This window comes from Pundamilia nyererei, unplaced genomic scaffold (assembly GCF_000239375.1).
Source record: "Pundamilia nyererei isolate P.nyererei 1_Seehausen unplaced genomic scaffold, PunNye1.0 scaffold00065, whole genome shotgun sequence".
Lineage (NCBI taxonomy): Eukaryota > Metazoa > Chordata > Actinopteri > Cichliformes > Cichlidae > Pundamilia > Pundamilia nyererei.
In genome coordinates this window covers 1,334,801-1,362,693 of record NW_005187466.1, presented here as the reverse complement: position 1 = coordinate 1,362,693, position 27,893 = coordinate 1,334,801, and the positions used below count along the sequence as shown (strand labels likewise).

Genomic DNA, 27,893 nt, shown 5'->3' with positions numbered 1-27,893 from the left:
AGCAAAATGCTCCAAACAGCCTAACAGAGCTGCTGGACTCCCTCACTATAGAGGTGAAGAGTTCACGTTTTTCCTTTAATTTGTCTCCTGTCCACGTCATCAGCAAGCTGTCAACACAATGGTGTTTTTCCCATATTTCACAAGAGGGCGTCCTGTTACCAAAAGCATCACCTTTCACATGCCTACAGTGGCAACACAACCTTTGGCTACAACACATCGGGTCAGTCAAACTTGTAAGAACCCAACAATGCACGCACTGTGTTAAAGAGAGTATTTAGGCTCGTGCTTCTGTGCAGCCAATCCAGCTGTTCCCCCGTGCTCAGGAGTAATGCCATTTCTAGAGCATGGTGGAGGAAGGAGGAGAGGAGGGGTAAATGAAAATGGCATGTATCCTATTGAACTCTCTCCCTCCCTCTTTCCCTGCCCTTAGGGATTAGAGGAGCAGCACTCCCCTTGACCGCTTCGCAGCTTGCCCAGTAGCCCAGCAGCTGTTCTCTCCCTCAGCGAATTGGCAGCCAGGGCTCCTGGTGTGGGGGTGGCATGAACACAACGTCTTTGTCTGTCATTTTTCTCTTCCCACTTTTTATCTTATCTATACAATCTCATATGCAGACGTACTTCCTGATTCATGTTCTTTCTATTGGTTCTCTTGTCACAAAGCAGTGACATCATCATTTACATATATATATATATAATATTAGATCAAACAAAGCAAATATTCAAAACAAAAGCGGGTATCACACTATTACAAAAATACCGTTTGGTTATGTGTGAAGTGAGGAATGACGATGAATCATTTATTCTTTTTCTGACCTCCATTTCACACAAATGGCTTTGTTTTGGTTGTCAGGACATCAGCCATGCGCATATCACTGACCGGGGCCTCCCTTGACTTTGCTGCAAGTGTCTCTTTTCTCTCCCTCTCACATATACAGGCACAGGGGTGTGCGCATACAGACACATACACATCAGCATGCTTGCAGGAGCCCTATTCGTCAGTGTCTGGCTCATTCTGCCTTCCTTCTGCCTACAGATTGGAGGACAGAGGTAGCAAGGGAGGGCTGAGGGAGAGGAGAGTTGCGAGGCAAAACGGCTGGTCACATGAGCAGAGATCTGTTTACAAACCCAAGGCAGAGCAGAGCAAGAGGAGGAAGGGAAAGGCGAATCGCAGGCTCTCTCTCTGAGCACCATTATAGATTGAAAGAGGAAGAAGGGAAGCCTGCCATGACAAAGCCAGCTGGAGGTGCAAGAGGCTGAATGCGACACACGCAGACACACTCTTGCGCACACACCGCCTTTGTCTCAGATTTTTTTTTTCTTCTCAATTGAAGCAGCAGATGGTTAGAGGGAGAGTAGGATCCCCCCCTACGCGCACATACATCCACTGACTGAAACACAAACACACACTCGCAAGCAAAACACCAAACCCAGCAAGAGGACTGTTGTTGACTGCATGGAGCTGTCCTCACTTTGTTTGGGCTTTGAAGGAAGCATATCTTTGCCTTCTGTGCTGAGGAGAAATATCAACTGCAAGATCAGAAGACTGGAGGAGGAGACAACAGAGGAGACAAGAGGGGGATGAGACTTGTGAAAATCCCCTGTTAAAAAAAGCAGCTTTTCGAGGAAGACAAAGCACAGATTAATGTCAGATAATTGCCTTCACTGGGTGAGGACTGTCATTTTGAAAGCTAGCTGTTACTGAGTTTCGTGAAGGGACGACACTGCAGACACAAAGTGAAGTCAAAGAGGCCCCTTTCTGGTGGAAATGTAAGTATTTCCTGTTACAAAGCAGCCTGTGTTGTTTACCACACTGCGATCAAGCGAGAATCAGTTTCTCACAGTAACAACTGCTGAGCTGCACCTGGTGTGAGATATATGAGAAACAATCATCTCATCTAAACAGGTTTTCTTTGTCTCTTTTCTCTTCTGTGATGACATCATTCTCACTGGGATCCAGGAGCACATGAGGTCTCCAGTCCTGGTCCAAACCTCAGTCCCAAATCTCCCAATCTTAACACAGAGCGGTTAATCCAGATTTGGGAATGTTGGGCAGCACAGATTGCTGAGCCAACAAAACCACACCTCCAGAGGATTTGTGGAATCTGAGCAAATCTTGATGGTTGTTGTTTGCGGGAGCTAGCACAACCCAAGAAAAAGAGCAATCCAGCTCAGTGTAACTGAATCTAGACTCCAAAACAGATTTCAGTGTCCGAAGCTCCAGCCCACGAGTTTGGCTTGTCTCCAGCCTTTTCCTGACAGGGCCTGAATTTACTGCGGCTGCCTTGGGAGTCACATTTCATGCAACCATTCCAATGGTGTAACGGTAAGTGAGTGGATTCCTTGGCACTTCTCTAAATATATGAGAGATGGAAGCACATGTACTTACTTCATAAACTAAGTTACTTAGTTGCTGGCTGTTGGCTAATGGGATTCAGATAATGGATGTGCTTGTGAATGGGCAAATTGCAGGGAGTGGAGGCCTTAGATAGTGTTTTGAAGAGTGAGCTGTGAGCACTTAAAATAAGCTGCTTTCCAGAACATGTTGTTTTGTTTGGGTTTTTTTGTTGTTGTTGACAACTGTGACATTTTATTCTGTTACCTTGCTCCATATTTTTATTTTTCTTCTTTGGGGTGATTCCTAATTGTATCTTTCATTATGCTACAATAGGTCTTTCCTATGAAACCCTCCACCCGGTGCTTGTAAATCCCCCAACCCCCAGCCATGTCAAATTACCCTTCCCATACCCCCCACAGTGTGCAAGCTGTACCCATTCATTCACTCTAAAGAGAGACACATGGACATTTAGAGGCTGGCAAAGAGCATCCTCGCTACAAATTAATAGGAACACATGTGGCCTGTGGAAGTGGGGCTTCCTCTGCTATTGTTTTACCAAATGGCCCTTGTCCCCCAAGTTCATTCTGTTTAATGCATCACACCCCCCGCCACCTGCAACGCACACATATTTCGATTGTACCACACAGACACCACGCAGCTTTGCTTTTCCATCCCCGAGCGCACACACACGAGCTCACACTCTACCAGTCATCTCTGTAGTCTGTGGAACAGATGGTGGTGTGGCGGAAGTGATGTCTGCCCTTCATGTTTGTCTTGTTCACAGCAAATTAACGCACACTCCTATGAGCATCTCAGTTGCCACCACAGTGCCAGTCACAGTTCCCCAGACACACCTGCAACTAAGCACTTACTAAATTTGAACCCTTAACAAATGCTGTGAGTAAAGCTTGTGATTTTTGTGGAGTTTATCTAGAGTGTCACATGTGTTTGCAATTCATAGTTCCACATCAGCAGACACACTCAGTTTTACTGGCACTAGAAGCTTGTCCATGTTCTTGTTAATGATCAACGTTTGTGTACTTGTCTTCAATGATTAATCTTTCTTTTCATTTTATATTGGAAATAAAGTGTTTATGATTTGCCAATAAGAGTTTGGGCGTTCCCCTTATTCCTTAGAAAGGAAAATTACCTTCAGCTGTCTACCAGAGTAATTGCTCAAACAAACGGCACAGTCTAATGTTTATGCTATCAGTTTCACTTTAAACTGTCGGTGCTAACGGCTGCATACTTTAAATCTTTGTAGATAGCTGGATATAGTGGGAGATTAAACAATGCTGCAGTCTCTTTTTCAGCATCTCTCTGTTTAAAGCTGAAGAAATGCAGCTTTAAAAAGACAGCAACCCTAAACCAATTTCAAATTCATGACCTATAAAAGAAAACAGGATTTTATTATGTTTTTCTCTCTCATGGGCATCCCATCAAAGAGTTGAAATGAGAAAGTCTTCTAATTCCTCAAACTTGATTTTACATGTTGGACTTTTACCTTAGAAGGTGGCAAACAAGTTAAGTATGTAATCTGTTATTTCAAAACTTTTCCTGGTAGGATGCCAGTGTGGTTTGGGTTCTCAGCGTTCTGAGCACTACTGCAGCATGGGGTCTGACATCTATCACCTGCCGCTCAATGTCTATGTCATTGTTCTGGGCATCGGCCTCTTCGTCTTCATGCTCAGCCTCATCTTCTGCTGCTACCTTTTCAGGTAGGTCGGGCGAGTCTGAGATAAACAAACCAGTAGTTCGAGATTTTCGGGCAAGTTTGAGCAAGCTTTGGAACACGCTGCCACGGCAGCTTCAAATTAATTCCTAACCACCTTGGCAGTCAGCTATCTTCACGTATTGATGTGTTAATGTTAGCAGCGAATGTCATGCAAGTTTACCAAGCAAGTGTTGAGCTGCCAAAGGTGTGACATGTTGTTTAGAACTGTTAAAACACAATTTATGCTTGGATTTCTTGTGTAGAACAACAAATATTCTCTATATAAGGCAAAAGCAAAGCACTCAGGAAAAAAAGGTTGCTGCTATTCATGAACTCCAATCATTTTTACTGACTCTGCAGTTCACCACAGAGTATTTTAGCACATTCTACCTCATGTCTTTCATTTTTGACTATATCTTAGTCATTTTGTTTCACTCTTCTTGCATACATGGGTGTTGGGTTTCTTTTGAGTTTTTTGGGGGGGGTCAGATGAAGCTGTTTTTAGTGGAGGTGGGGGAAATAATAATACAGCAAAATGCTGCATTGATCTCTTTTGTTTATTGATACATTTTACCCATATATTAATTGGTTTATTAAATCAATGTCGGAATGTTTTACAATGTGTTGAGAGTTGTAGAATCTTTGTATTATGATAGTAAGATAATTGTGGGCAACATACTCTAACAGCATTATATCATTACTTACCCTGTGATTCCCTAGATTTAAGCGAAAGGTTGTTAAAGCCACTATATGCCACGTGTACAGCACCAGTGCAGGAAAATTAGTGACCACTGGCCATCTAAAGCAAAACAGAGAAACAAAGTTACTGGAGTTTCATTTACAACATTCCAAATCAATATGAATGCTGCTTCTTGTATAAAGTTCATGTGTTTGTTAAAGCTAAGTGTATTTCCTTATGCTTAGTGTATTACGTTCATGAAATGATATTGTCAGGATGTCAGCACTGTATTTTTGGACCATTGTGCTACACCCAATAAATGAGGTTAGTGCAATTAGTGTAAAGGACTCATAAAAAATGTCTGATTTAAAAAATAAACAAATCATTTTTAAAAAAAAGACATAAATATTACAACTAATACTGTTATCAGATTTTCTTCAGATAGTAATGAACATCCTGCCAGGCTCAACATGATTATGAGTAACATTTTGAAATATTAGTCGAGAATAAAATTGCAAACAAGTTTCTATAAATGTTGCTAATTTAACCACAGTAATGGACTGGAGGAACAGGAAATGCGAGCAGTTCTGTGAAATTAAGTTAGGATTGTGTGTGTGTGTGTGTGTGTGTGTGTGTGTGTGTGTGTGTGTGTGTGTGTGTGTGTGTGTGTTTTATCTTGCAATCACAGGTCAGGATCAGAACTTAAGTCACAGTTGTTACAGATGTTGTTTTCTTTGTGTCTCTCCCAGGTTGAAGCAACAAGGAACTAGGGAGCAGTTCAGTTACAATGAGGTATGTCAATGCAGTATCTGCCACTGTGGGTGCACATGTAACACCAGCTTCTTAGGCCTGTTATAAATACGAGTGTAACATCTTAGGCTGATATCGCCAACTGTGAAATCTAACACCCCCTCTTTTAGATGACCTTGAATCCATCTATGTGTCGCTACGTTCTGGTTTTAAAATGGTAATCCGTGTGATGAGGCCCCATACACTAAACTGGTGGCAGAGTGTTAACAGTGTAGCGTGTTGACAGTTGGTAATAATGCTTTCAGACAGGGAAGGTTGAACAGGAACTGCAGGTTTTTTTGTTTTCTCTGCATTTATAATGTATTTTTTCACCATGTAGGAGTAAATCAACACATATCAGTTATGTTTTCACAAAAATGCCCGTTTTACACTGTATCTTTTCTGCCGTGTAACGCCACAGTTGACCCATGATGCTGACGCATAGATCACATGACCCAACACATTTCTTCTTTCTCTCCCCTTTTATTCTGCAGGTGGTGCTGAAGGGGGCAAGCAAAAAATTAAGCCTTCTTGGAGTAAGTCATAGTTTCTTATAAAATGTGAACCAGACCTATGTTAAACAATGTCAGCTGTTTGTTGCCCACATTGTTTATGTGCCAGTTTAGATGAGATCATTATGTGCTGGGAATGTTTGGCTGGTTCATTCAATCAGTTTCTCCTTCAGACGTTATTAGCATGCTGCACGTACTCAGGGTGGAGATGTGCTGAAAATATCTTAAATACTGTCAGTGTGAGAGTGCCTGCAGAATGTAGGGCTCCAGGAATAACTGCACTCATTCAAAATACATTATAAAAAACATCTCTGTCCTGCCTCTTGTGATTTTGTTTAAAAAAAAAAACAACAACTTCTAAGTATTTTGTTTAAAACCAAGGCTTAGGGCTAATTTTGGTATAAATTCAATATCCAATTTCTCTTTTTAGTTTGAAATAGCCCTGCTGCCTGAAAACACAGTTAAGATAAAAGCACACTTTCACAACACTGACATACTTGCACTTTAAAGCAAAACGGTAAATTAATTTACCACTTAAATTTAGCTACAAAAAGGCAAGTGTATTAGGTTTGTAAGGATATATATATACATATATGATGTCTATAACCAGAAAAAAGCCAACCGAACTAACCTCTGTGTCGTTTGTGCTCTGCAGCAAACCTGTGCAGTGTGTCTGGAAGAATTCAGGACCCGAGATGAGCTGGGAGTGTGTCCGTGCTCACATGCATTTCACAAGAAGTGAGTGTTAATAAAACAGTGATGTGAAAAGCTCAGTAGAAATAGTAGCTGCAATTATTTGCCGTTCTCTTCAGTTAAGTTAAATTAATGTCATTCTCATTAGGCGTGGCGAGATCACAACAAACTAAAAGCTTTGTGTGGGACACACTGAGAGGCAGCCTTTACTTTAATCTTAGCGAAAAGAATAAACACAAACGGGTTGCAATGTCACAGTGATCCTGTGAGGACAAATCTACTTAATTTGAATTTAATTTACCCACTAGATTAATAAAACAGGCGTCAGTGAAAGCTATGGGTTGTTTTGCAATAGCATTTACACAACTGTTTATTTCCCCTTTTTATTCCAATGACTGTAAAACTGTTTTTAACTGTTAGCTTGGCTGCTTGTCTGTATGGTTGCAAATATAACTATAATCGAATATTGATACTATCGATTGATATTAGTGTGATTGGATCGATGCTTTGTTTCTATTCTCTCAGTTCAATATGCAGCACTCTGAATTGTGCTAAATAAATTATTCATTTATTGATTTTTGGGAAATAATTTTTTTTATCTCAAGCCAAACCTTACTTCACAACCCTGCTTTAGAGACGGGCACATTTACAGTTTCAAAAAATCCAGTTTCGTAACACATGAGAATCTTCAAGGTGTGTTTTGTTATGTTGTTCTGTTAGCTAATTATTGTGGAAAGTAAAAAGCCAAGTGATTTAGTTGTCATTAAAATGAGCCCAAAATTAGCAGATTGTGAAATTCTACTTAGAGGGTGCTCATAAGGTTGACTATAAAGTCAGTGGCCATAAATGGTTAAAAAATATTTTTCTTATTCTTCTAGAAACACAAAGAAAAAAAAAAGGTTAAACCAAATGCTGGATGTAAAATTTTAATTGGGGGAATTTTAGTGTTACTTAATATTCTCACCTGAGGACAGAGCCAACCTAGTGGACTGGTTTTCCCAGCTTCTTGTTTTTGTGTAACACCGGTTAAGCTGTTTTTTAGGTTAACCAGTGTTACACTAAAGCAGTGGTTCTTTAACTTGCACCACACTGCCCATTCTGTCATCAATAATTAACTCTAAAAAGGATCCAGTTAGAATTTTTGTAAAGTAAGTGTGAGTGTTGTTTCACCACTCTTCGAACTTCTACTTTATTATAATAGGTGGCACAAATAAAACGCTGTTTCGTAGTATTTAGACATGGTCACAAAATTTGGTAGCAGTGATGTTATTTTACATAATCCAACAGCTTCATATAATCTGGTAGAAAATTTGACAAATTACAGATTATATTTGCGATCATATCTAAATACTTTAGTATTGATGTGTGCAAATGCAAAAATGATGTGAAAAACATTTGCAGCAGTTGAAAATCCCAAGGAAGTAGAGCAAGAGAGTCCTGTGTGACCTCTGCTGGTGGCACTTTTAAATGACAAAAGTTACTTTACTTTCTCCAAAAAGTGCAGAGGCGTCAGTCTAGCTCAGTGGGTGAACGGGTTACAACATGACGCATGGCTGAGATGCAGCAGCCTGCGCCCCTTTTCTGCATGTCGTACCCCTCTCGCTCCACCCATGCTCCACCGCAGCAGTACTGCTGTGGGAGATGTTGTCGTTTTTTCATTTCAACAGGAAACAAAGTTCTTTCCTGCTATTTTAAGCTTTAAAAGTTGACTTAAAAAAAAAAAATCCCCCAAAACTAAAGCAACAATAATAGTGTCCCGATAATAAATCCTGAGTAATAAAAAAAACAGCTATGCAGTATTATTTCAAGCTGTTATTTTTCTTGTCCTGTCAGGTGCCTGCTTAAGTGGCTAGAGATCCGCAGCGTGTGCCCCATGTGTAACAAGCCCATCCTGCGGCTACACTCGGACGCTCCCCAGGGTGCCGAGGGGCCTATGGACCCAGAGGAGGTGTGAACGAGCCATCGGAAGAAGAGAAAAGACTCCCTTTACAGAAAACACACACATTAAATACACTAGAGAAGATGAACAAAAGGGTCATCTTGAAGAAATGTTAAAGAGCCCCAAGTAGCAGCTTTGCTGCTGACCTTTGAGCAGTTATGCTTTCGTGGGAACTGAATATTGATAGCACCAACATGATTTGGTCAAATCAGTCAGAAAGGGTGAATGAATAGGATCTTTCATTAAAATGCTCCTAGTTCTACTTCCATGTTGCACTGTTCACCAAAAAAAGAAAAGAAAAAAAAAGACAGGAAAAGGAGCAGCAATAGAAAGTTGGATCATTGCCACTGTCACTGGACGACTGGTGCAACACTGCCGGAGAGAAATGACTCTACTGGCATTGAGCAGGACATCAAATTACAGGATCAGTATGGATACCTCTAATATCTCAGGGGTGTTACCAATACAGCCAGCACAAACCACGTCAATCACCCTATAACCCTGTGCCATACATGCATCTTCAATACTGCCAATTTAGGTGAAATGCTCCAGGAGCCAGAGGCAGCTACACCCTCTGGCTGAAACAGACCAGCCGGATTACAACCGCGACGATTTAAGTAGATGATGTTGTTACCGATTGTGTCCCAGGCCCTTTTCCCTTTAAAAAAAAAAAAAAAAAGACTGATAGAAAACTAGTCTTGCCTGTATGTATTGTATGTAATGTCTCCCTATATATATATTGTCCTTTTGTATTTTAAATAAAGCGTCATGTAATGTATTGTAACAGCCTTGGATTTATTGAAAGGTCGACGAGTCGTATGACAAAGGTTTTATTGAAGCTTTTATAAATCTGTTCAAACAGTCAGCAATCATCGTGACATGATTTACTCATTATCATACAAAACTGTTGTTTTATAGACCCACAGTATTGTAGCATACAAGTTCAACACTCATGAGTCCACAACTATTACAAAAAACTTAATTACAAGCTAAAATATTGGTCATTTTGAGGAAAATGCTCCTCCTCATCTGAGGATACAAATACACAGCAAGTCACGCGTGTCCACCTGCATTTATAAGGTGTTTGCCTGCATATATCTGGACTTTACTTGGTACCCTCTGTGCCTTTAGCCTCCACAAACTCAATGGCCTTTTCTTTTACTGCTTGGACGCTCTGAGGGGTGCCATGTGTCTTCTCATATTCCAGGTAACGCTTGAAGAAGAACTTGATCTTCTTCACAGAAACACTCAGGTGGATCACTCGATCAAAGAGCGCTCTGAAAGAGGCAGAAGTTGTAATACAATATTACACACTTACCCATCTCACATGTCAGTTCTTATGAGTGTGTAACTGTTTAGGAACACAGACGCTATAGCATACGGAATAACGTATGGTAACCATGACGATGAAAAGAAAGTTTCTGTTCACCTGATTTCCTTCTGCGATCCATGTTTGACCATGAGGTCGATGAAAACAGACCACAGGTCGGTACGTTTTGGGTATGTGCTCAGGACTTTGTCAAACATGTTGCGACCTCTCTCTACATCACCGTAACGAAACTCCAGCTGAGCGAACTTGGCGATCACATCCACACCTGAGAGAAGAGGATGAGAACACAGAAAAGGTTACGTCCTGTAGAAAAACACAGCTTTGACAGGTGAAAAGAATTGTTGAAAATATTGCATCAGTTTCAGTGCTAGTGGTGGTGTTGGGTGGTGGGATGCAACTGTATAAACAGCCACCCTAATATTTAAGAATAACTGCAAAAACCATGAGCGTTAAGTTATTGGTGGACAACATACATCAAATGTACATAGGAGGTATTGTACATACAGACGCTATGATCACTTTAGTATGACAAGATGTTTAAACAGGCCCTCTTACTTTCTTTTGGAGGGAGACTCTTCAACGCCCTCTGCAGGAGATTACTGGCAGCATCACTCTGACCCTGCTGAAGCAGGAAGGTCCCATAGCTAAACCACACTTCCTTATTCTGACGGAAGCGCTTCACCATCGTCTTATACAGGCCCTCTGCCTCCTGGGTACAAAAAACCCCCACAATGAGTCAACAACACACAGATCGTGCATATATCAGATGCTTATTTAAATATGCGTACCTAAATATTTTGGTATTTTCTGAGAAAGTACCTTGATTTTGTTGGACTTGGCGTAGATCTCAGACAGCTTCTGGTATACAGGCATGGGCTCACAGAACTGCACTGCCCGCTCAAACACCTTCTTGAGACTCTCCTCTGTGCCATACATGTTCTCCAGGTTCAGCAGGGCCACCCACACATTCAGCTTCTCCTGCTCCTCCCTGAACCACAACAGGCACAATTTTACACATCTAACCATCTTTAGTTAAATTGTGCACAAACTTTCTTGCAACTGGATGCAGAGATCGCTTTCTCAGTTAAACAAATTCAACTACTCATTGCTGTAGCTGACTGGTTGACTAAACTACGATTATTTAGTCAACCATTTTTAGAACAGACTTGCAGCATTTGGGCGTGTAAATATAGTTCAAAAGCTGCTGCAGTTAAAAGTGAACATCAAAGTGCAGAAAAAAGGTGATCTGAATGCAGAAAGGCGTTCATGTGAGAAAGGCTGGTTTGACTATTTTAGAAAGCACTGGAGTTTTTACAAACAACTGCCTACAATTAAGGTGGTAGCTTGTTGCAGCTAACCATGTCTTGCACTTTAAATCGCAGCTGACCTATTATTAAATGCCTAACACAAAGCAGTGAGTAAAGAGAGGACTTGCGACCAGAGAGAGGAAAGCCCCTGTGCAACAGAGCCATTGTTCTGACAGCATGTCTTTGTGGCCACTTCATCCTCGTGCATTTGAGTGTGCTTGATAACTTCTGTTTAACTTGTTTTTGTGACTAGTTCCTCTCTGTTTAGGTGGTGGCAGCAGGGGTTAAAGTCAAAAAGATAGCTAAAGCTTTAACAAAACCTTCACTTGTTCCTGATTCTGCCTCCCTACTTCCACACATCTCCTTGACTTCCTTGAACCTTGCTAGGAGTAAAGTTCTTGAAGCTCTTTTTTGAACTGAGGAATTCCCGCCATATTTCAGGCCTGCTTATTGAACAAAATGACTGGGTGTGCATCAGATGTTAGTGAGATGGTCTCTGCCTATACACACGCCCCTTGGGAAAAAACCTTAAACTGTTCTAAAGCGTGCCAAACCACATGTTTACTGTTATATACTAAGGTATCAAAACTCATCAGGGGAGGTCGTCAAATATCTCCTTTATCAGAGAAAGCATTAGCATGAACTGACTCAAAACTCAAACTGCTTCTAAATCCAACAGAAAGCCTTTGGGATGAGGTGGAATAAAAGAACTGCACCACAATAAAAGAACTTCTTATAAATAAGCAGCACCTGTGTAACACTATGGTGTCAGTACCGCAATGTTTCCAGCACCTTGCTGAATCTCTATCATACAGACTTAAGCCAGCAGTACTGTGTGCCACGTGTAACTAATAAAGTTGCTAAGTGCGTGTATTCATCTACAAGTCTACCATTACCTGAAGGAGATCGTTTTCAGGGCTCTTTCAGCGACAGTGCGGGCCTGCTCGATCTGTGTAGCCTGCAGATGGTGAGCCATGAACTGGAGCCACAGCAGCGAGCTGTTGGGTGATGCTAGGAGCAGACGCTCGAAGGCAGCTGCATCCTGGGGCCGCAGGTTTGGATCCATCAGCTCAGCCTCTCTCTGTATCAAAGCCTTCTCTGCTTCCTTTTTCTCCTGCTCTTGCTCATGACGAGACTTCTTCTGGGGCTGGGAGGCGGAAAGAGCACATTTAAGGTAAAACACAGGAAAGAAAAGGAGACGGGATAGAGCCGAGAAAGGTTGAGAATGGATAAATTATGAATGAGGTCTTTTAAGGGGTAAACTGATGTGCTGAAAGTTCTGTTTCTCCACTAACTCTAAGAATGTACATCTTTTTCTTTTTTCACCTTAGTGCTTCCCTCTTGGTCTTCTCCATCACTCGAGTCCTCCTCCTGCGCTGCAGAGGCAGGCTTCAGGGAGCTAAGACCCACATCCCAGGAGAAACCTGCTGTCACCTGCAGTCTAGATGGACACGATGCACTGGATGTAACCTGCTGAGGGAGAGAACGTATTCATAAGATTCTGGTTAAGTGTATTCAAATCACCCAATCTATGGAGATTTACAAGACTGTAAAGGTTTATAAGCAGTTGCTTACTTTTGCAGGTTTTCCTTCATCTTCCTTATCCTCCTCTTCTCTGAAGTACACCTCTACTCCACTATCATTATCATCAGTTCTTGCCTTCTTTGATTCCTTCTTCTTTTTCTTTGAGATCTGCCAATGAAGAACCATTAAGACCCACGTAAACCACAATTCAATACATATATAAAGTCACCTAGGCAAAGATCAGTGCAGGATTTATTATTGTCAGACCCAAAGATGATAAATGGAAGATGAAAAAACAATGGCCTTGTTTTTGTCAAAAATGCAAAGTGATGATTCAAAAATATCAGAGCATAAAATGAAAGAGTTAACAATGTAATAGAAAACACAAGGAAATGAAATAAATTTACATGTGAAAGTAAAAAAGAAACTGAATGTGTCTTTTCACCTCTTCGCTCTCAGATGCTGGGCGTTTCTTGCTCTTCTTATCTTGTTTCTTCTTCTCCTCTCTGACGAGACGCAGCGGCAGACCGAGCGATTCTGGAAGGACGTCTGGCTTCCCGGTTTCCTCAGGGAGAAGCGAGAGGTTGATAAACTCCTCCTTGTCAATACTGAAGACAAGAATAGCAAAATTAAAATGGTAGGATGGCAGTTTGGAGTCTGAAAATAGTCCCTACCTGAAGCCGTCCCAGAGAACTTCTGAAACTTGGTATGATAATGAACTTTTTCCCTTTTATTTTTAAATGCTACATTAATGGCAGTTAAGATATAATTCTAAGCTGGATCGGTGTAGAAAATTGGTAACAAAGCATAAATTCTGAAGAGTGATTTCTGAACTCTGAGCTGACTTTACCTGAGAATTTTGGTGGTGAGCAGGGCGTTGGGAGGCAGGTGCTCAGAGACGATTTTGTGATTTTTAACAAAGTATTTGGTGGTTTGCTGGAGCTCAGCTCTTCCAATGATGCTTCTTGACAACCTGAAAGACAATTATATAGAACAGTAAGAAGATATAACAAGTAAGAGCAGAAATGTTAGAATAAATGTTGAAATGTTTCTAAAAACAATCATTAGCATGCTGTGGATGGATCTCTTAGTTACCTGATGAAGACTCCCTGCTCTCCAACAGACTTCACATAGCCTCTGATGATCTGGCCTGCCTTCAGTTTGTTTATGGACAACACTTCTGGGTCTTTTGCTGGCTTGGCCTTCTCTGGGTTCAGCCTGGAGGAACACATTATAACACGATACATTTTTATTGCTTTATTAACAAAAATCATCACAAATCAAACTTTTACAACGATGCCTTCTCATACCTTGATGGTCGCAGAGACAACTGCCACTTGTCATTTTCATTATCTAGAAGGTAACACCTGAAAAAAAACATTTTAAAAATATAAATATAATAAAAATATAAAAAATAATCAATATTTACTTCACAGTCACTAAACATGTTTAATCAGAAAGTCTTGAGATTAAAGTTGTGACGATATTTTAATATTTTCATGTCAGTGACACATAACTGAATTCTGCAGACTGAATTTTGACTCCACTTCAAATAACAAATGTACTTGTATCGACTAAATCACTGAAAAAAGGTCTTTTCTATTTAAGCTGGCACAGCAATATTACAGCTAATAAAAAAGAGAAATCCACAAGGTAAAGTGTGGGTTGATATATTGAATTTTTAAAAAAGCTGAAGGGAAAACAGAACTTCCAGGTGCTGCTCCAAAAGAAAAGTTCTCTCATTACTTCGTTGCACGGTTGCCTGCATGTTCTCTGATAGATTTTTTAGATCTAACTTTAGCTTTTCAGATTTTTGCTCCACAGATGTGGGCCAACGAGTGTCACATTACTGTAACAGCTGGACAGAGAGAACTGAACACTGCAGCAGACATCACAGCTATGATGAAAAATCGGTTTTTATAAGAGAAGAAAACAGGTTACAGTTAAATCTACTGCTGCTGCAACACTTGCATTGTTTTATCATGCAAGCTGATGGGAGCTGTAGTGTTTCAGTAGCCACTAAATAAATATAGTTTAACGTTGTTACACTCAAAAAGTTTTAACTCTTAATTTGCTTACTGGTAATTTAGAAAAACAATGAAATAAATGCAAAAGTAAAGTTTGCACTGGATAACAGAAGCTAGTGCAGATTAGCTTAAAACTATTCTTTTCTGCACACGGTCTATAACAGAGATCATCCACACTGACCTGAGAAACTGATCCTTGTTGTAAACAGCCAGTGGGTTTGGCCTGTAGGCATCAGCAAGGTCTGTGACAGCAACAGTTCCCATGCCCCCAAAGGGAAGTTTGACCAGCAGGCCAGTTTGTGGCTGAATATTTGTTACTATCCCCAAAGTAATGCTGCCTTTCTCCAGTTTATGGACACCTGGAGAAAAAAAGAAGGAATCAAGAAATTAAATTAACCTGATTTTATGTGATAAAGATTTCAAAACTAGAAGATCCAACAACAATAACATAACACAAAAACTTTAGTAGCTAAAAATGGAGCTAAATCAACAATGAAGTTAAGTTACTTCAGTTACTGCTAACTAAAATGTTAACCTGTTATGTTACACTTTCACTAAAACATCTAGCTAGGCTACTTTAGTGCTTATATTGAACTTATGCTGTGTCACTACTACTATAATGTTGCTGCTGCTGCCACCTTGTGGCAATAGATTCAAACTGTAACTTCAGTAGTCTGATAGCAGCTTAATGGAACAGGAGGATGCAAAATGCCCTTATTTTGGTTTGCAGATATTTTTTTTAAATAAAATAACATTTTTTCTTTATCATTATAAATGTCATTATTGCACATTTCCTAGAAACATCTTAATCTATATGTTGAGGCTATATCGCCCTCATGTAGCTCTTACCTGTGAGTGACAGCACAAAGCGATGAGGAGGGAAGCTCGCTTCTACCACTCTGGCACGGACTGCTTGGCCCAGCTTGTACAGTTTCTCAGGGTGGCCGATATCCTCAAATAAGCACAAAGTGTAAGATGATTGACCTTTTACAAATAACATTTGCTCTTCCTATACATTTGCAAAGACACAAACTTACTTTAGGATCAGTGGTCATTGCCAGCAGTTCAACCGTTCCAGAAACACTGGGATCAGTCGTGACTTCCAAAGACTTTCTGTCTGAGTTAAACTGGCGAGAGAAACATGAAGACATTGAAGAAAAAGAGGAGGACATAAATTCCAAGCTTGCTTTTTGGCTTTCTTTTTCCTTTGAAATTGTTTTTGGATTTTTTAATGTACAATCACTTCAAGTTTGGGGCAAAACTTGTAAAATAATATAAAGCCAGCCATCTCGATCTTCAAAGCTTACCTTTGATACAAAGCATGTAATTTCCTCCCCAGCTGTATAGCTGCTCAGTTTTTCTTTTGCTGTAACTGGTTTGAAATCGACACTCTCATTCAGTTTGCTACAGAGAGGGAAAAAAGACCAAAAAGATGAAAAACAGAAAAAGCACAAAATATGCAAGAGTTTGGGGAGGGTGAAATTCCCAATGAAAATTATAGTGCAACAAATTTTACTCATTTTAAACACATGTGCAATATTTTAGTAACAGAAAAGGCTGGAGATGTTAATGTGTGAATGATGGTTGTTTGGCTATTTTAGGATTAAATAATGATCAGGCTCAGGTGACGCAATATAAAAACCAGAATGCAAGTTTATTTGTGTTGTACATTTACCTGGGTATCAGCGTAAGCTCGGAAATGGTGTATGTGAACTTTGGATGGGAGAATGGCAAGAATCTGAAACAGAAACAGTTGCGATTACATCTACATTACTACATAACACAAAGAAAATGAATACATATCATATGTCTACTCCAGCAGGTAAAATGAGGCACAACAGCCATCATTACCTGTGACTGGAAGCCTCTCGTCCTCCGATAACCCTGGCGGTGACCACGCTGCCCACTTTCACTGATGACGTGGGGAAAGATCCCAGGCGCACTTCTGCAGGCTCCACCACTTCAGACACATGCACGCTACCTGAGCTTCCATCCTCTAAGGTAACCTGGATGCAGGTAGGTTTTACTGTCCGCACCGTGCCCTGCAGGATTTCACCAAAGCAGTGGCCCTTGCGGCCAGTCTGGTTTTCTGAAGCTGTGCGCTTTCGCTCTGGCATACTGCGCTCCCACGACACCAAAGGGAGCCCTTGCAGCTCTTGACAGCTGGGTTCAATAACTTCAGCTGACAAAGTCATGCCCGCCTTCAGCTTCTCTGACTCAGACAGGAATATCTCATTCAGGTGGCTGCAAGTCTGGATCACAGTCAGCTGTGCCGTGTCACCCAATGAGATGACGGCAAAGTCTTTGTCTATGTGCTGCACCATTGCTGTGTATTTCAACCCTTCAGCCAGCTATAAAAAAATTAAAAACATTACAATCAAATGGTGGATTTATATTTTTATAGATCTAATTTAAAAAAAATATATATATATATATAAACACTCACAGATTTCTTCTTCCCCATCACCTTGGAAAGGATAGAGACATGGACACAAGCAGAAAGCATGTCAACATGAAGGACGACTGCACCGACTTTCTGTCCGTTGGTCAGTTTAACACCTGCAAAAAATACAGTTTTTGGTTACATATGAGCTCATCTTTCATACAAAATACCTTCTCTGTAACCTCCTGATGTTATGAATCGGTAAACTTCATACTTCATCTGTTATTAGATATAATATAATATTGTTTTGAATATTGTGAAAACAACATACACACTAAATAGCTCACCCGTCTATTTGACCTTGTGCTTTTGATCCACAAGTTCCAACCAATTTAATATTTTCTTCAAAATTAAAGCTTCACTGACCAAAGCAAAGCAAAAAATAATAATAATAATAATAGTATGAGAAATATCTAGTTTTTTCCTGTTCAGTACATACCCATCATGTGGTGCTTATTGGCCAGAATGGTAGCACCAATCAAGCCATCAGACTTAAACGTGGTACCGGTGTCATTCACAGTATCCACAGTCAGCTTCAGTTTCTGTCCAACAGACAGAGCAGCCAGCTGCTGCTGAAGTTCACTGTTATCTAGAAAAAACAAAAACAGGAATAAATGTCTGGAATTCTGCAACTCCAATCTTATTTGGCCTTTCGTGGGTCTATAGCTCCCAGCGTTTATTGACACACTTAGCAAAAGGCAACTATTTATATCTAATTGACTTCACACATACCTTTCATAACCAACATTTCAGTGACTGCTCTTCTCTCCTGAAGACCATTAATGAGTCTTGTCTGGGCATCCCCCTTTGGTGATATGACCTCTGAAATCTTCAGTGTGACCAGGAATCGCCGCTTCTCCTCATCGAGGTTTGTCACTTTAGCAATGACCGTCTGGCCAACCTGGAAGGTGTTCGTCGTATCTCTGATGAACTTGTCAGTCATGGCCTGGAAAAGCAGAAACATTTGAAAATTTAACCAGGAAAATATATAACTGTTATACAAGTATGAGCCTTTTAGTTTACAAATTAAAAAAGTTCTTTACTTACTGATTTGGGTGCAAGTCCACAAAGGCCATATGGAAACTCCACAAAGACACCATAGGGCATGATATTTTTGATCCAGCCAACCAGCTGAAGTCCAACAGTGATCTCAGAGAAATCTTTGGCAACCACTCCTTCCTCCAGTGACCATCTCACTGTTGGTTTCTTGGTGAGAGTCTTTAAATGAGAAGCAGCTAAGGAAACACACATTTTTCAAAATAGATGATGTATGAATTTCCCAAGAGGACATAGTGAATCAATCAAAGCTGAGTAAAGGTCATCGGGTGGTCAGATCTGCAAAATATCTGCAGGCTACTGAAAAAAAGGATACAATATTCTGCTTGTTCTTGCTTGGACAGATGAGTTTTGAGATGATATCTCCTTCCTGCAGGCTCTCCCACAGCAGAGGGCAGTTGGACATGTGATCAGACAGGTGGCTCATAGGCAGTACAGCATGGATCTCATCCGGGAGGATGGCCACTTCCAAACCGTTGAGTGACTTTTTCAGCACCTTTGCATCCAGCCTCTACAATAAATAAGACAAATTAATAAAAATAAGACAAAAGATTATATTTTCAATTGAACACGCCACAGAGACGACTTCTTACCTTCCCCACTTCACAGTCAAACTCAGGTTTTTCAGTCTCCTCATTTTCTTTTTTGACCACTGCCTTAAATGAAAGCACCATCTTTCCCTTTTCAGGATCACACTGAAGAACTTTAGCCTTTACCACCTGGATTATCAATCGAGACCAGCAAACTTGTGAGATACATCACAGAAACAACACAAATCAAGACCATACAGGAATCTCAGTGTACATGACATTCGATCACCTTACCTGCCCAACGTAGAAGATGTCCTCGGGACGAACGATGGGCTCAGAGCTCAGCTCACTGAGCGGCACCAGACCCTTAACCCCATTGTAAAAACGGACAATGCAGCCAAAGTCTTTTACGCTCACGATATAGCCGTGGGACACGCGACCAGGACGAGTGTCATTATAGCTCAGGAACAACGGCAAGGAGCTTTCAACCAGAGTCTTTTTTCTGGTCAGGTACAGCTTCTTATTCTCTGCCTCTACTGACAGCACCTGAAGACAAAGTGTGCAGACACAAATATTCAGTGGAACAATAAACAGCAAATCAGCGCTCACAGCTGAAACTTCACATCAGAAGTTTTATAGTTGTTTGTTAGGGCAGAAGTGCACTTACCCGACATTTGACCTTCATGCCCTCCATGTACTTTTTCTCCGGATTCTGCAGGACAATGTCAGACAGATGGGTTCGAGGCACCAAACCTTTAATGTGGTCAGACAGATGCACCACCATCCCATGACTCAGCAGGACTGACACTGTCCCCTTGGAGAAAGAGAAACATTGAGAGAAAAGAATGTAACACAGACAACAGGGAACAATAAAGAGAGGTGAGGATTTAACTGTGCACAGTTTAAACCTTCCGTTTCAGGCTCATTTACAGCAATTCTAACTAATGTGCGTCATCTCTCCATTCACCATCACTATTTTAAATTATTAAACTGGAGTTCCTAAGTCAAAGATATTTTTAACATGTCTGCCAAGGAGAGTTTCCATTTCTGGTTTGACGCAATAAAAAATTAAACTGAGTAGACGGATTTTTTTAAAAGGGATATTTTGGGAAATACTCTTAGTTGCTTTCTTGCAAAGACAAGTTCCAAAGTAACCTCACAGCAACACCACAGGTGTGGTCAAGAAATAGAAACAAGTGATATTTGTACCATTTGCTTCTGTATAGAAACAAACTTATTGTGTAAGACTTAATACCTTACTTAATGAGTTCATTTGAGTGAGTGTTAATTTAAGTTTTCTCCAAAAACAAACTAAAATTTGTCCCAATAAATAACAGACCATGAGTTTGCTTTTTGCCTAATAAAGTCGATGTTATCCTCTTAATGCATTGAAAGACTTCATTGACTCAAACTTTCATAATCAAAAGTTACATGTAAGCCAAGTTTCCAACAAAAGATGATTCTCTGTTCCTACCTCCACAACCTGACCGGCTTGAACATCATGGTATCTGTAAAAAGGCTTCCCAATCACACTCCTAAAATCAAAAGAAGAGAGGCATGCAAAGATCAGAACAGTGAAGCCTACATTTACTGTGGACACTCAAATGAAGTGTAACATACCTGCGTAAAGTAGCAAAATGAATTTGCTCCATGGGGCTGAAGTCCAGGATCCTGCAGATGTGCTCAGGCTGGGCAAACACTCTGTTTTCATTAGTTTGCTCATTAGACTCCTTCAGGTGGTTCCGCTGTCAATACAGACAATAAAATGATCTCAATCTCATCTTATGAAGAAAAAAATATATAAATACAAGATTTATAAAAGTTAAAGTTTGTCCAAAGCATCACGCTGACTTACATGTACAAAGGCCAACGTTTTGTCCGGAAGTTCCAACACTCCTCCAGACAGGTGGTGCATAGCGGTCATCTTGCACTCCTTCACCACCTCTCCAATCCGTTCCCTACCTGCAGGAACGGGCTCAATCCCAGTCTCAAGATGAATAAGGTGGCTGCGCAGGCTCATTCCCACCAGACGAGTCTGTGGCTCGATGTACAGCACGCGCGCATTCACCTGAATGGATGGATGCAAAAGGAGGTTTGTACTCTCAAATTATCACATGGCATCAAAATTTCTAAACACCCATTTATCATAGGCGCTGTGTTAAACATGCCAGGTCTACTTTACCTGAAGTCCCTTAGTGTAGCTGGAAGCCTGTTCTGGCTCCATGTGGAGAAAATCCACCTGGCCATTAAACGAGGACAGGAAGTCCAGGATCAGGCCGTGTTTGGTCACCTGCAATACAAACATACTGGCTTTTACATGCAGTTCAGAGGTTATATTTCACTGGTGATTGTTTCATGTTGTTTTAGTAGCAGGACACATATAGCGGATAAGATAAAAACACCGTCTTTACCTCCTTGACGGTAGCTTTGACCAGAAGGCCAGGAAGAAGTGTTGTGAGGTTCCAGCCCTGCTTGGGTTCAGCACAAGTCTGAGCAATCGTAGTCAGGTTAGCAGAAAGCTGGACCACGCGACCATCATTCTTCACCTCTTCTACTTGGGAAGTCAAATACTGACCCACTTTCAGCTCTGTACATGTGGAGAAACCACAAATGCTTGAGAGATCCTTTTTAAAAAAAACAACTGATTACATTTGTTTTATAAAAACTGAAAACATCTGCAATGTCCTGATGAAACACAACCAAATCATGCATGAAAAACAAAACAACTGTTTCCCAAAATGAGCAACAAGTTATTTTCCCATACCTTGAGCATTGTTGTGTTTGAATTTCAGGGATTCCTTAGACAGAAAGGCCTTGGTTCCACTGACACCAATGTCAATGATGTAGCCGTAATCCTCCACGCTCTCCACACACGCACTCAAGACCTACACAAAAGATACAACAATTTCTGTAAATGCAGGTTTGATGGATGTTTTTAAACAGTTACTCTCACTAACGGCTCACCATGCCAGTTTTCAGTCCACTCGGGGTCAGATTTTTGTTGACCAGTTTTGGATTGATTGACAGCTGGATGCTAAGCGAGCCTCTCTTCGTTACATCCAACTTGGCAACCACACACCTGAGCACCATGCCGGGGTAGAAAAGGTGTGGCAAAGAGCAGATTTCCTACAAAGGAAATCTGGACTGAATTACACTGTTGCACACTCACAAGCAGAAATGTCCTCAACACCAAGACAATTCAAATCTACTACAACATTCTGTTCATTACTATATAGGCCAACCTCTGTGTCAGCTGAGTCCAGCTGCTCACTCAGCAGCTTGGTGTATGAATCGCAGATGTTCTTGATGCTGAGAAAGCCTTGCAGGCCACTAGGCAGGCTGACGGTCACCTCAAAGTCTGTCACCTCTTTCACACAGCCTAGCATCAGCATGCCCTCCTTCACATCCTGGGAAAAAACACACACAAGCCGTTACTGAGACGAGCATCCTGCAAGAGCTTAAAAAATTGCTTAAGAGTGTTATTTCTTTTAGATGCAGAAAACACAGAAGAAATGACACGTAAAAAACCCATTCAAATACTGTATATGTACTGTAGAGGTTATTGGGAGATTGATTACCTTAACATGCAGAATTTCCACACATTTGACTGGAGCGTTAAGTGTCAGGCCAACTTTCTTTTCTTCTGCCTTTTGCTTCTTGAGCTTTTTGCTGTCATCTTTGGCTCCTGCCTTTCTTTTCTTGGTTTCAGCTTGCTCATTAGACTGCAAGAGAAAAGCAAATTATTGCCAAATGTGAAATATGTTTTAATAATACACTCTAGTGTTGTAGTATACAATAGCCTATTTAAGACCAGGTGACATCAAGGGATTTTTTTTTTTTAAACAATATTGGCCTAACCTCATAGCTAAGGAGCTCGGGTGTGGCAAAGAGCAGATCTCTTTGCCACACCCGAGCTGTCCTGTGCTAGATGCATCAGGGGCAGTAACAATCAATTCTGCCTCACTGATGTCTGTTTTCATTTATAATTTGATTTGCAGTGGAAGCCACAGAGTTTCTGAGCCAAAACAGAGCCAACTTTGAGTTGAGAAGTACTTCTGTGCAGAAGTGATTCCAGATGCAGAGTAGCAGAAGGGCTGGGTTAGTGATATGGATGGCTTCACTGTACATCTGGCAATGCCTCTCCACAAGATGTAGGCAGCAACACATTCGGGTCAACAAAAGATAAATTCCAATTTAATTTTCATTTGTACATGCTATTGTCACATTACAAAAAAGGAACTCCGAGTTGAAACTGAATAACTAAAAAGGATTTCTTGTGAAAAACATACCTGTGGTTATTAATTTTGATCACTTTTGTCTGCACTCTGAACCCAGATCAATTCTTTTTACACTCAGTAAGACAGACAAAAACAGATGGAAGTTAAAATCTACCTGAAACAAATTGTCCGCTTCTGTTCGATGAACCACTGTTTTACTCCCAGTAGACTTCTTTGCTGTCCCTCCTCGAGGGAAGTCCTCCTCCGCCGATGCCATCTATGAAGTTCTTTAAGACGTCTAAGAAAAATAATGTCGCCATTATAAAAGACATCTAATTGTTATTAGTTCACATGTGCACAAGTTTCAAATCACTGAGACTGCGAGAGCCAGATTATTTTATTTAGTGATAAAAGTCCATCTGTATTCGTCGATCTAATCACTCCAAATGCACGACATTACGAGCTAAATAATACCAGGTATAAAACGAATAAACACTAGCAAAAACCTCCACTGGACTGAAGATTTAAATATATGATGTATTGCTGTAAACGTACATTTAAATATACGATCAGAATCATGAAAGGTTTCTTACATTAAATCTCCGGTTTGTGGCTATCCAAACTCACATGCTGTTCAGCAACACGCCATGACCTTAGCCCGGAAGAAAAACTCCGGTGGGCGTTTCAAATTTTGTCCAATGACCGCGAAGAACGAATAATTGGCACCGACATTAGCCATTCAGTGAACGCTCTCGGCCTTAAATTTGAGTGACAGTATTTTTAACAAATAATGGCGCAGTTCTAGATCGCTGACCATGGGCGGGACTTCCTAGCGAGTTTAGCATTGCGGCCTCTGCTGAAGGTCATCTGTCTCATTCTGGTTGTACTGTGCTCGAGTGTTTAAGGTAAGCCTCAAGACCTTGAGAAAGAAGTTGGACCACTTACTTTGCTTTGAGCAGTTATAAGTAGAGTCAAGTTGTCTTTACAATGCATCTGTGATGTTGTACTGCTTAAGCCATGGATCTGAAACTAATAAACTACCTAGCAAGCTAACCTAGCAAGCTAACGTTAACTGACTACAGAGTGTGCATTACTCGCTAAAATGTCGTATTAATGCATTTGAATTGCAGCGTTGTTTAACCAGAAGCAAAACCTGGCATTTTAGGTGTTCATGCGAAGACATGTCCTTCACGTCGGTCATATTTTAATGACGTACCATGTTGGGCTTGCAACTATAAAGGCTGTAACTTCTCTTATGTAACTATGCTGGTACTAATTTTAAGTAGCTAATTTACCGATAGGTTTTTTGTTGTGCATCAGAGTAGTAGTTGCAAACGTGCTCGAGCTCCCCCTTCTCAAATAACACCCATAAAGTCTACCCAGTACTAGGAATTAATTTATTTTAGCTATAGTCTCTGTTAGGACCTTGATGATTTCTGAATTCACCTCTCTCTACATTTACAGAAAATGATAATATGTCGTGTCATGCCTTCTCTGATCAATAGCTCCCAACCAAATCACTACCATTAAATAGAGACATGATTTACTTACAAAGTGTAATAATCATTTGGGAGAACTTGTTCTTTCAGCAAGAGTGAAAATGGAGTTTTAGACGATGGTAGTGAGATGGTTGCGTTAACAGAAAGACAGGTGGGCAACCTGGAAGTGGGAGTGTTAAAGATGTTAAAATTTCCATTGGGCGTAACCAGGATGGACAGAATTAGAAATTATTATATATCTGAGGGACAGCTCAGGTTGAACGCTTTGAATACAAAGTTCAAGAGGGGAGGATAGGATGGTTTGAGTGTAGAGAAGAGGGTGGTTAAATTGAGAATAAGATGCTGGAGCTGCCAGACAGGAGGATAAGAGGAAGATCACAGAGAAGATTCACAAATGTAGCGAAGGAGGCTATGCAGAGGTTTGGTGTGACAGTCGAGGATGTTAGGGATAGGGTGAGACGGAGGCAGGTGATGCACAGTGGCAACCCCTAAAGGGAGCATCTGGAAGACGTTATTTTTCTGTACAGTCAATATATCTGCTTATCATATAGTATACTAATTATTTACTTGCCATTTTTCTTGTGTAGGACCATCTGATATCCATCATGGCAGGACATGACGCTGGAACCCAGCACCAGTTCACTGGAATTGCCAAGTACTTCAATTCATACACAATCACAGGAAGGAGGAATGTGAGTTGTGTATATAAACTGCTTAATTGTATAGTTGTTTAAAAGCAAGAAGCTCTACGTCCCTGCTGCTGTCATACTTTGTCATACTGCATTGCTCACAGCATTTATATCCCCCCCCCCCCCCTTTTTTTTTTTAGTGTGTTTTGGCCACATATGCTACCCTTGCAGCCATCGCCCTTTTCTTCAAATTGAAGCCTAAGAAAAAGCCTGCTGTCACAGAAAAGTGATTATGTAAGTATGTTAGTCTTTCTGCTTTTCAGTGTTTACAGTCTGTAGACAAGCAACCAGCCACCAGCTTTCCAAGTACTATGGTCAAGTCAAATTTTAGCAGAACGTTACTGTTGTCATTAGGTGATTTATTTCTTTTAAATATATCTGATTTTCAAACTGCAATAGTAACTCTTCACTACTCCCTGCTAAACCAAAACATTGATGAAATTCTGATTGTTAGCTTTAATTATGTTTTATTACACAGAATTTTATTCTGCTCTTAATGGTAGAATTTATGACCCATATTTATATGGTAATATGGAGCTGTAGTGAAGGAGGATATGCAGGGGGTTGGTGTGACAGAGGATGCTAGGGTGAGGAGAGATGGAGGCTGATAATCCACTGTGGTGACTCCTGAAGGGAGCAGCTGAAAGAGTTATGATCCATATTTATCACCCATGCTTATTCTGCTTATCTATTACTACACTTGCATGTTTGCACTAAATGTGTATTTTGTCTGTGGTATGCAAACAATGTTTTTTGCTGTGCATAAAAACGATAAATTGCTAACGAATAGAAACTCATATCTTGCTCGTTTTGAAAAGTATTGGGGAAGCAACTGTGGCTTGCATGGCAAAGCAGGTCGTTTACTCTGCCACATGTGAAAGTGTTCTTTGGCACCATGTTGTAGTTATTCAGTTGAATTGATTGACTCTTTTGTCCTTACAGGCTTCCATTTGCCCATCATTTCAAACAGCTTGGAATGGAAAGAGCAGCTGGACATGCTTGTAATGAAATTTGAGTGTTTGGTTTTCCAATGTTAACAATAAAAACATCTATGCCCAAAACATAGAAAACACTTTTCTTTATTTACAGTGTGCACCAGTATAAAAGACTATAATACAGAAATGTCAGCCATGTATTCAGTAAGGCTGTACTCAACACAATGACTTAAACATACAGTCCTCTGTTTGGCTCTCATAGTTGGCTAACCTAATTTGTTATGCTAGCCAAATGTAAACTGATAAATAGTTATTTTCACTGTGCCATAACCTTCCTCAGTTACTTCTGGCAGTCAGAGTTTTGCATAATTTCTAGCTTCCATTGATTATATTCTCAGAGGGAAATAGTCTCAAGGATTGAAGGCTCCAGCAGCCAGAAGCAGGTTCCTCCGGGTGAAGTGAAGGTGTATAACAGGTGTTGATTTAGTCGTGTAGGTGCCTAGCAGAAGCTCCTGGGAGTTATCTTGTAAATGGATGTGTCCTGTAGCTGCCGTGAAGTCATCTGTTTCCAAGTCATCGAATGCTTTCATTGCATCCCACAGGCGAACCGTGTTGTCCATAGAACCTGGAAAACATTACTTTGTCACTCTGGCTATAGTGCATTTTTGAGCCGTGACCATGTCATATCATTTTTGTTTGAGGTTAATCGCTTGATGGAAAAGTATAAAGAAACTTGCAACACTCACCGGAAGCAAGGATTTCACCATCCCTGCTGAACCTGAGGGAATAGATGGTATCTGTGTGGCCCTTGAGCTCTCCCACCATCAATCCATGGCCAATGTCCCACAGGAGGACTCTGCCATCAGTGGCCCCTGATGCCAAAAACTTCCCATTGGGGGAAAAAGCGAGTGAATGGATGGGACCCTGGAAGATGACATTAAAATATTAGATTCACAGATGTTTAAACAGCATTTACTATTTCTAGCTGTGCTGCACTATACATCATTACATGAACAATTATGCACATTTCAATATAATGTGACTAAAATGACATTTTCTAAATGATGTCTGTTGAACTCTAACCTTATGACCAGTGAAGATGCGCACACAGTTTCCACTTAGGACATCCCACACACGGATGGTACGGTCAGATGATCCTGTGGCAACATAATTGGAGTTTGGGTGAAAACGAGTGCAAGTGATGTCAGCCAGGTGACCAGAAAATATCCGCAGAGGCTGGTAGTGATCTGTCGCCCAGAGTCTGTTAAGAAAAAAAAAAAAGAGCAGAAGGTGGCCCAATGAAAAGCACCTGTAGAAGGAGCCAATGTGGATCAACAACAACATGATGTTCCAATATGCTATCAAACAATTACAAAACAAGGTCTGAAGTTTCTTACCGGGCTACCCTGTCATGTCCTCCAGACACAAAATAGTAGCCATAGGGGGAAAACTGCGTGTCCCACACTGGGTAGTTGTGCCCTTTGTAGGCCACCAAACAGGTAAACGTTAGGAGACTCCATAACCTCACTGTACCATCTTCTGAACTGGACAACAAGTAGTTTCTGAAAAGAGAGAAACATTTTCATGACATATACAGTTTGATCTGTTGTATAAATAAATAGTAGGGGTGCAACGATACTCGTATCGATATTGAACCGTTCGATACAGTGCTTTC

The 27,893-nt window shown here is 40.7% G+C and overlaps 4 protein-coding genes across 6 annotated transcripts in view; 2 read left to right on the top strand and 2 right to left on the bottom strand.

Annotated features, from left to right (window-relative positions):
- The first annotated feature begins 1,049 nt into the window (after positions 1-1,049).
- On the top strand, positions 1,050-9,445 carry LOC102214338 (RING finger protein 122). Its single transcript, XM_005735770.2, has 7 exons — positions 1,050-1,767; positions 1,958-2,323; positions 3,900-4,053; positions 5,478-5,520; positions 6,012-6,053; positions 6,685-6,767; positions 8,556-9,445. The coding sequence occupies exons 2-7, from the start codon at positions 2,299-2,301 to the stop codon at positions 8,674-8,676; spliced, it is 468 nt and encodes a 155-aa protein (XP_005735827.1). The 5' UTR covers positions 1,050-1,767; positions 1,958-2,298; the 3' UTR covers positions 8,677-9,445.
- A 30-nt stretch (positions 9,446-9,475) lies between these two features.
- Positions 9,476-23,760, bottom strand: pdcd11 (programmed cell death 11). Of its 2 annotated transcripts, none has more exons than XM_005735771.2 (36): positions 23,689-23,760; positions 23,271-23,393; positions 22,457-22,600; positions 22,121-22,285; positions 21,843-22,004; positions 21,643-21,763; positions 21,290-21,465; positions 21,061-21,168; positions 20,734-20,946; positions 20,499-20,623; positions 20,353-20,413; positions 19,546-19,692; positions 19,173-19,424; positions 18,942-19,067; positions 18,665-18,859; positions 18,340-18,510; positions 18,025-18,238; positions 17,732-17,881; positions 17,296-17,408; positions 16,701-17,200; positions 16,525-16,587; positions 16,157-16,253; positions 15,887-15,976; positions 15,699-15,801; positions 15,031-15,208; positions 14,133-14,189; positions 13,918-14,040; positions 13,673-13,795; positions 13,268-13,430; positions 12,874-12,990; positions 12,625-12,771; positions 12,195-12,445; positions 10,811-10,979; positions 10,547-10,700; positions 10,091-10,256; positions 9,476-9,938 (listed from the first exon to the last, which is right to left on the bottom strand). In XM_005735771.2, exons 2-36 carry the CDS (start codon positions 23,370-23,372, stop codon positions 9,767-9,769), a joined length of 5,418 nt encoding a protein of 1,805 aa, XP_005735828.1. In that variant the 5' UTR covers positions 23,373-23,393; positions 23,689-23,760; the 3' UTR covers positions 9,476-9,766. The 2 variants fall into 2 exon arrangements, with proteins under 2 accessions (XP_005735828.1, XP_005735829.1); XM_005735772.2 differs by having other exon boundaries at positions 12,625-12,768.
- A 127-nt stretch (positions 23,761-23,887) lies between these two features.
- On the top strand, positions 23,888-26,344 carry atp5md (ATP synthase membrane subunit k). The gene is made up of 4 exons (XM_005735767.2): positions 23,888-24,000; positions 25,182-25,286; positions 25,424-25,517; positions 26,226-26,344. The coding sequence occupies exons 2-3, from the start codon at positions 25,200-25,202 to the stop codon at positions 25,511-25,513; spliced, it is 177 nt and encodes a 58-aa protein (XP_005735824.1). The 5' UTR covers positions 23,888-24,000; positions 25,182-25,199; the 3' UTR covers positions 25,514-25,517; positions 26,226-26,344.
- A 2-nt stretch (positions 26,345-26,346) lies between these two features.
- Positions 26,347-27,893, bottom strand: part of taf5 (TAF5 RNA polymerase II, TATA box binding protein (TBP)-associated factor) — a 7,960-nt gene continuing 6,413 nt past the window's right edge. For both annotated transcript variants that reach the window (XM_005735768.1, XM_005735769.1), the window contains exons 8-11: positions 27,616-27,780; positions 27,302-27,479; positions 26,965-27,142; positions 26,347-26,843 (exon numbers count right to left, since the gene is read on the bottom strand). In XM_005735768.1, coding sequence (XP_005735825.1) covers positions 26,629-26,843; positions 26,965-27,142; positions 27,302-27,479; positions 27,616-27,780 — 736 coding nt within the window. In that variant the 3' untranslated portion in view covers positions 26,347-26,628. The remainder of the gene's footprint in view (positions 26,844-26,964; positions 27,143-27,301; positions 27,480-27,615; positions 27,781-27,893) is intronic.

Bases quoted from the DNA above. Each gene is read 5' to 3' on its own strand.
- LOC102214338 (XM_005735770.2), top strand. From the start codon at position 2,299: ATGCAACCATTCCAATGGTGTAACG. The intron at 2,324-3,899 runs GTAAGTGAGTGG...TTTTCCTGGTAG, and splicing joins ACCATTCCAATGGTGTAACG to GATGCCAGTGTGGTTTGGGT. The intron at 4,054-5,477 runs GTAGGTCGGGCG...TGTCTCTCCCAG, and splicing joins TTCTGCTGCTACCTTTTCAG to GTTGAAGCAACAAGGAACTA.
- pdcd11 (XM_005735771.2), bottom strand. From the start codon at position 23,372: ATGGCATCGGCGGAGGAGGACTTCCCTCGAGGAGGGACAGCAAAGAAG. The intron at 21,764-21,842 runs GTGAGCCGTTAG...TCTTTTGTGTAG, and splicing joins GTGGACTGAAAACTGGCATG to GTCTTGAGTGCGTGTGTGGA. The intron at 20,947-21,060 runs GTAAAGTAGACC...CCATCCATTCAG, and splicing joins GCTACACTAAGGGACTTCAG to GTGAATGCGCGCGTGCTGTA.
- atp5md (XM_005735767.2), top strand. From the start codon at position 25,200: ATGGCAGGACATGACGCTGGAACCCAGCACCAGTTCACTGGAATTGCC. The intron at 25,287-25,423 runs GTGAGTTGTGTA...TTTTTTTTTTAG, and splicing joins CAATCACAGGAAGGAGGAAT to TGTGTTTTGGCCACATATGC.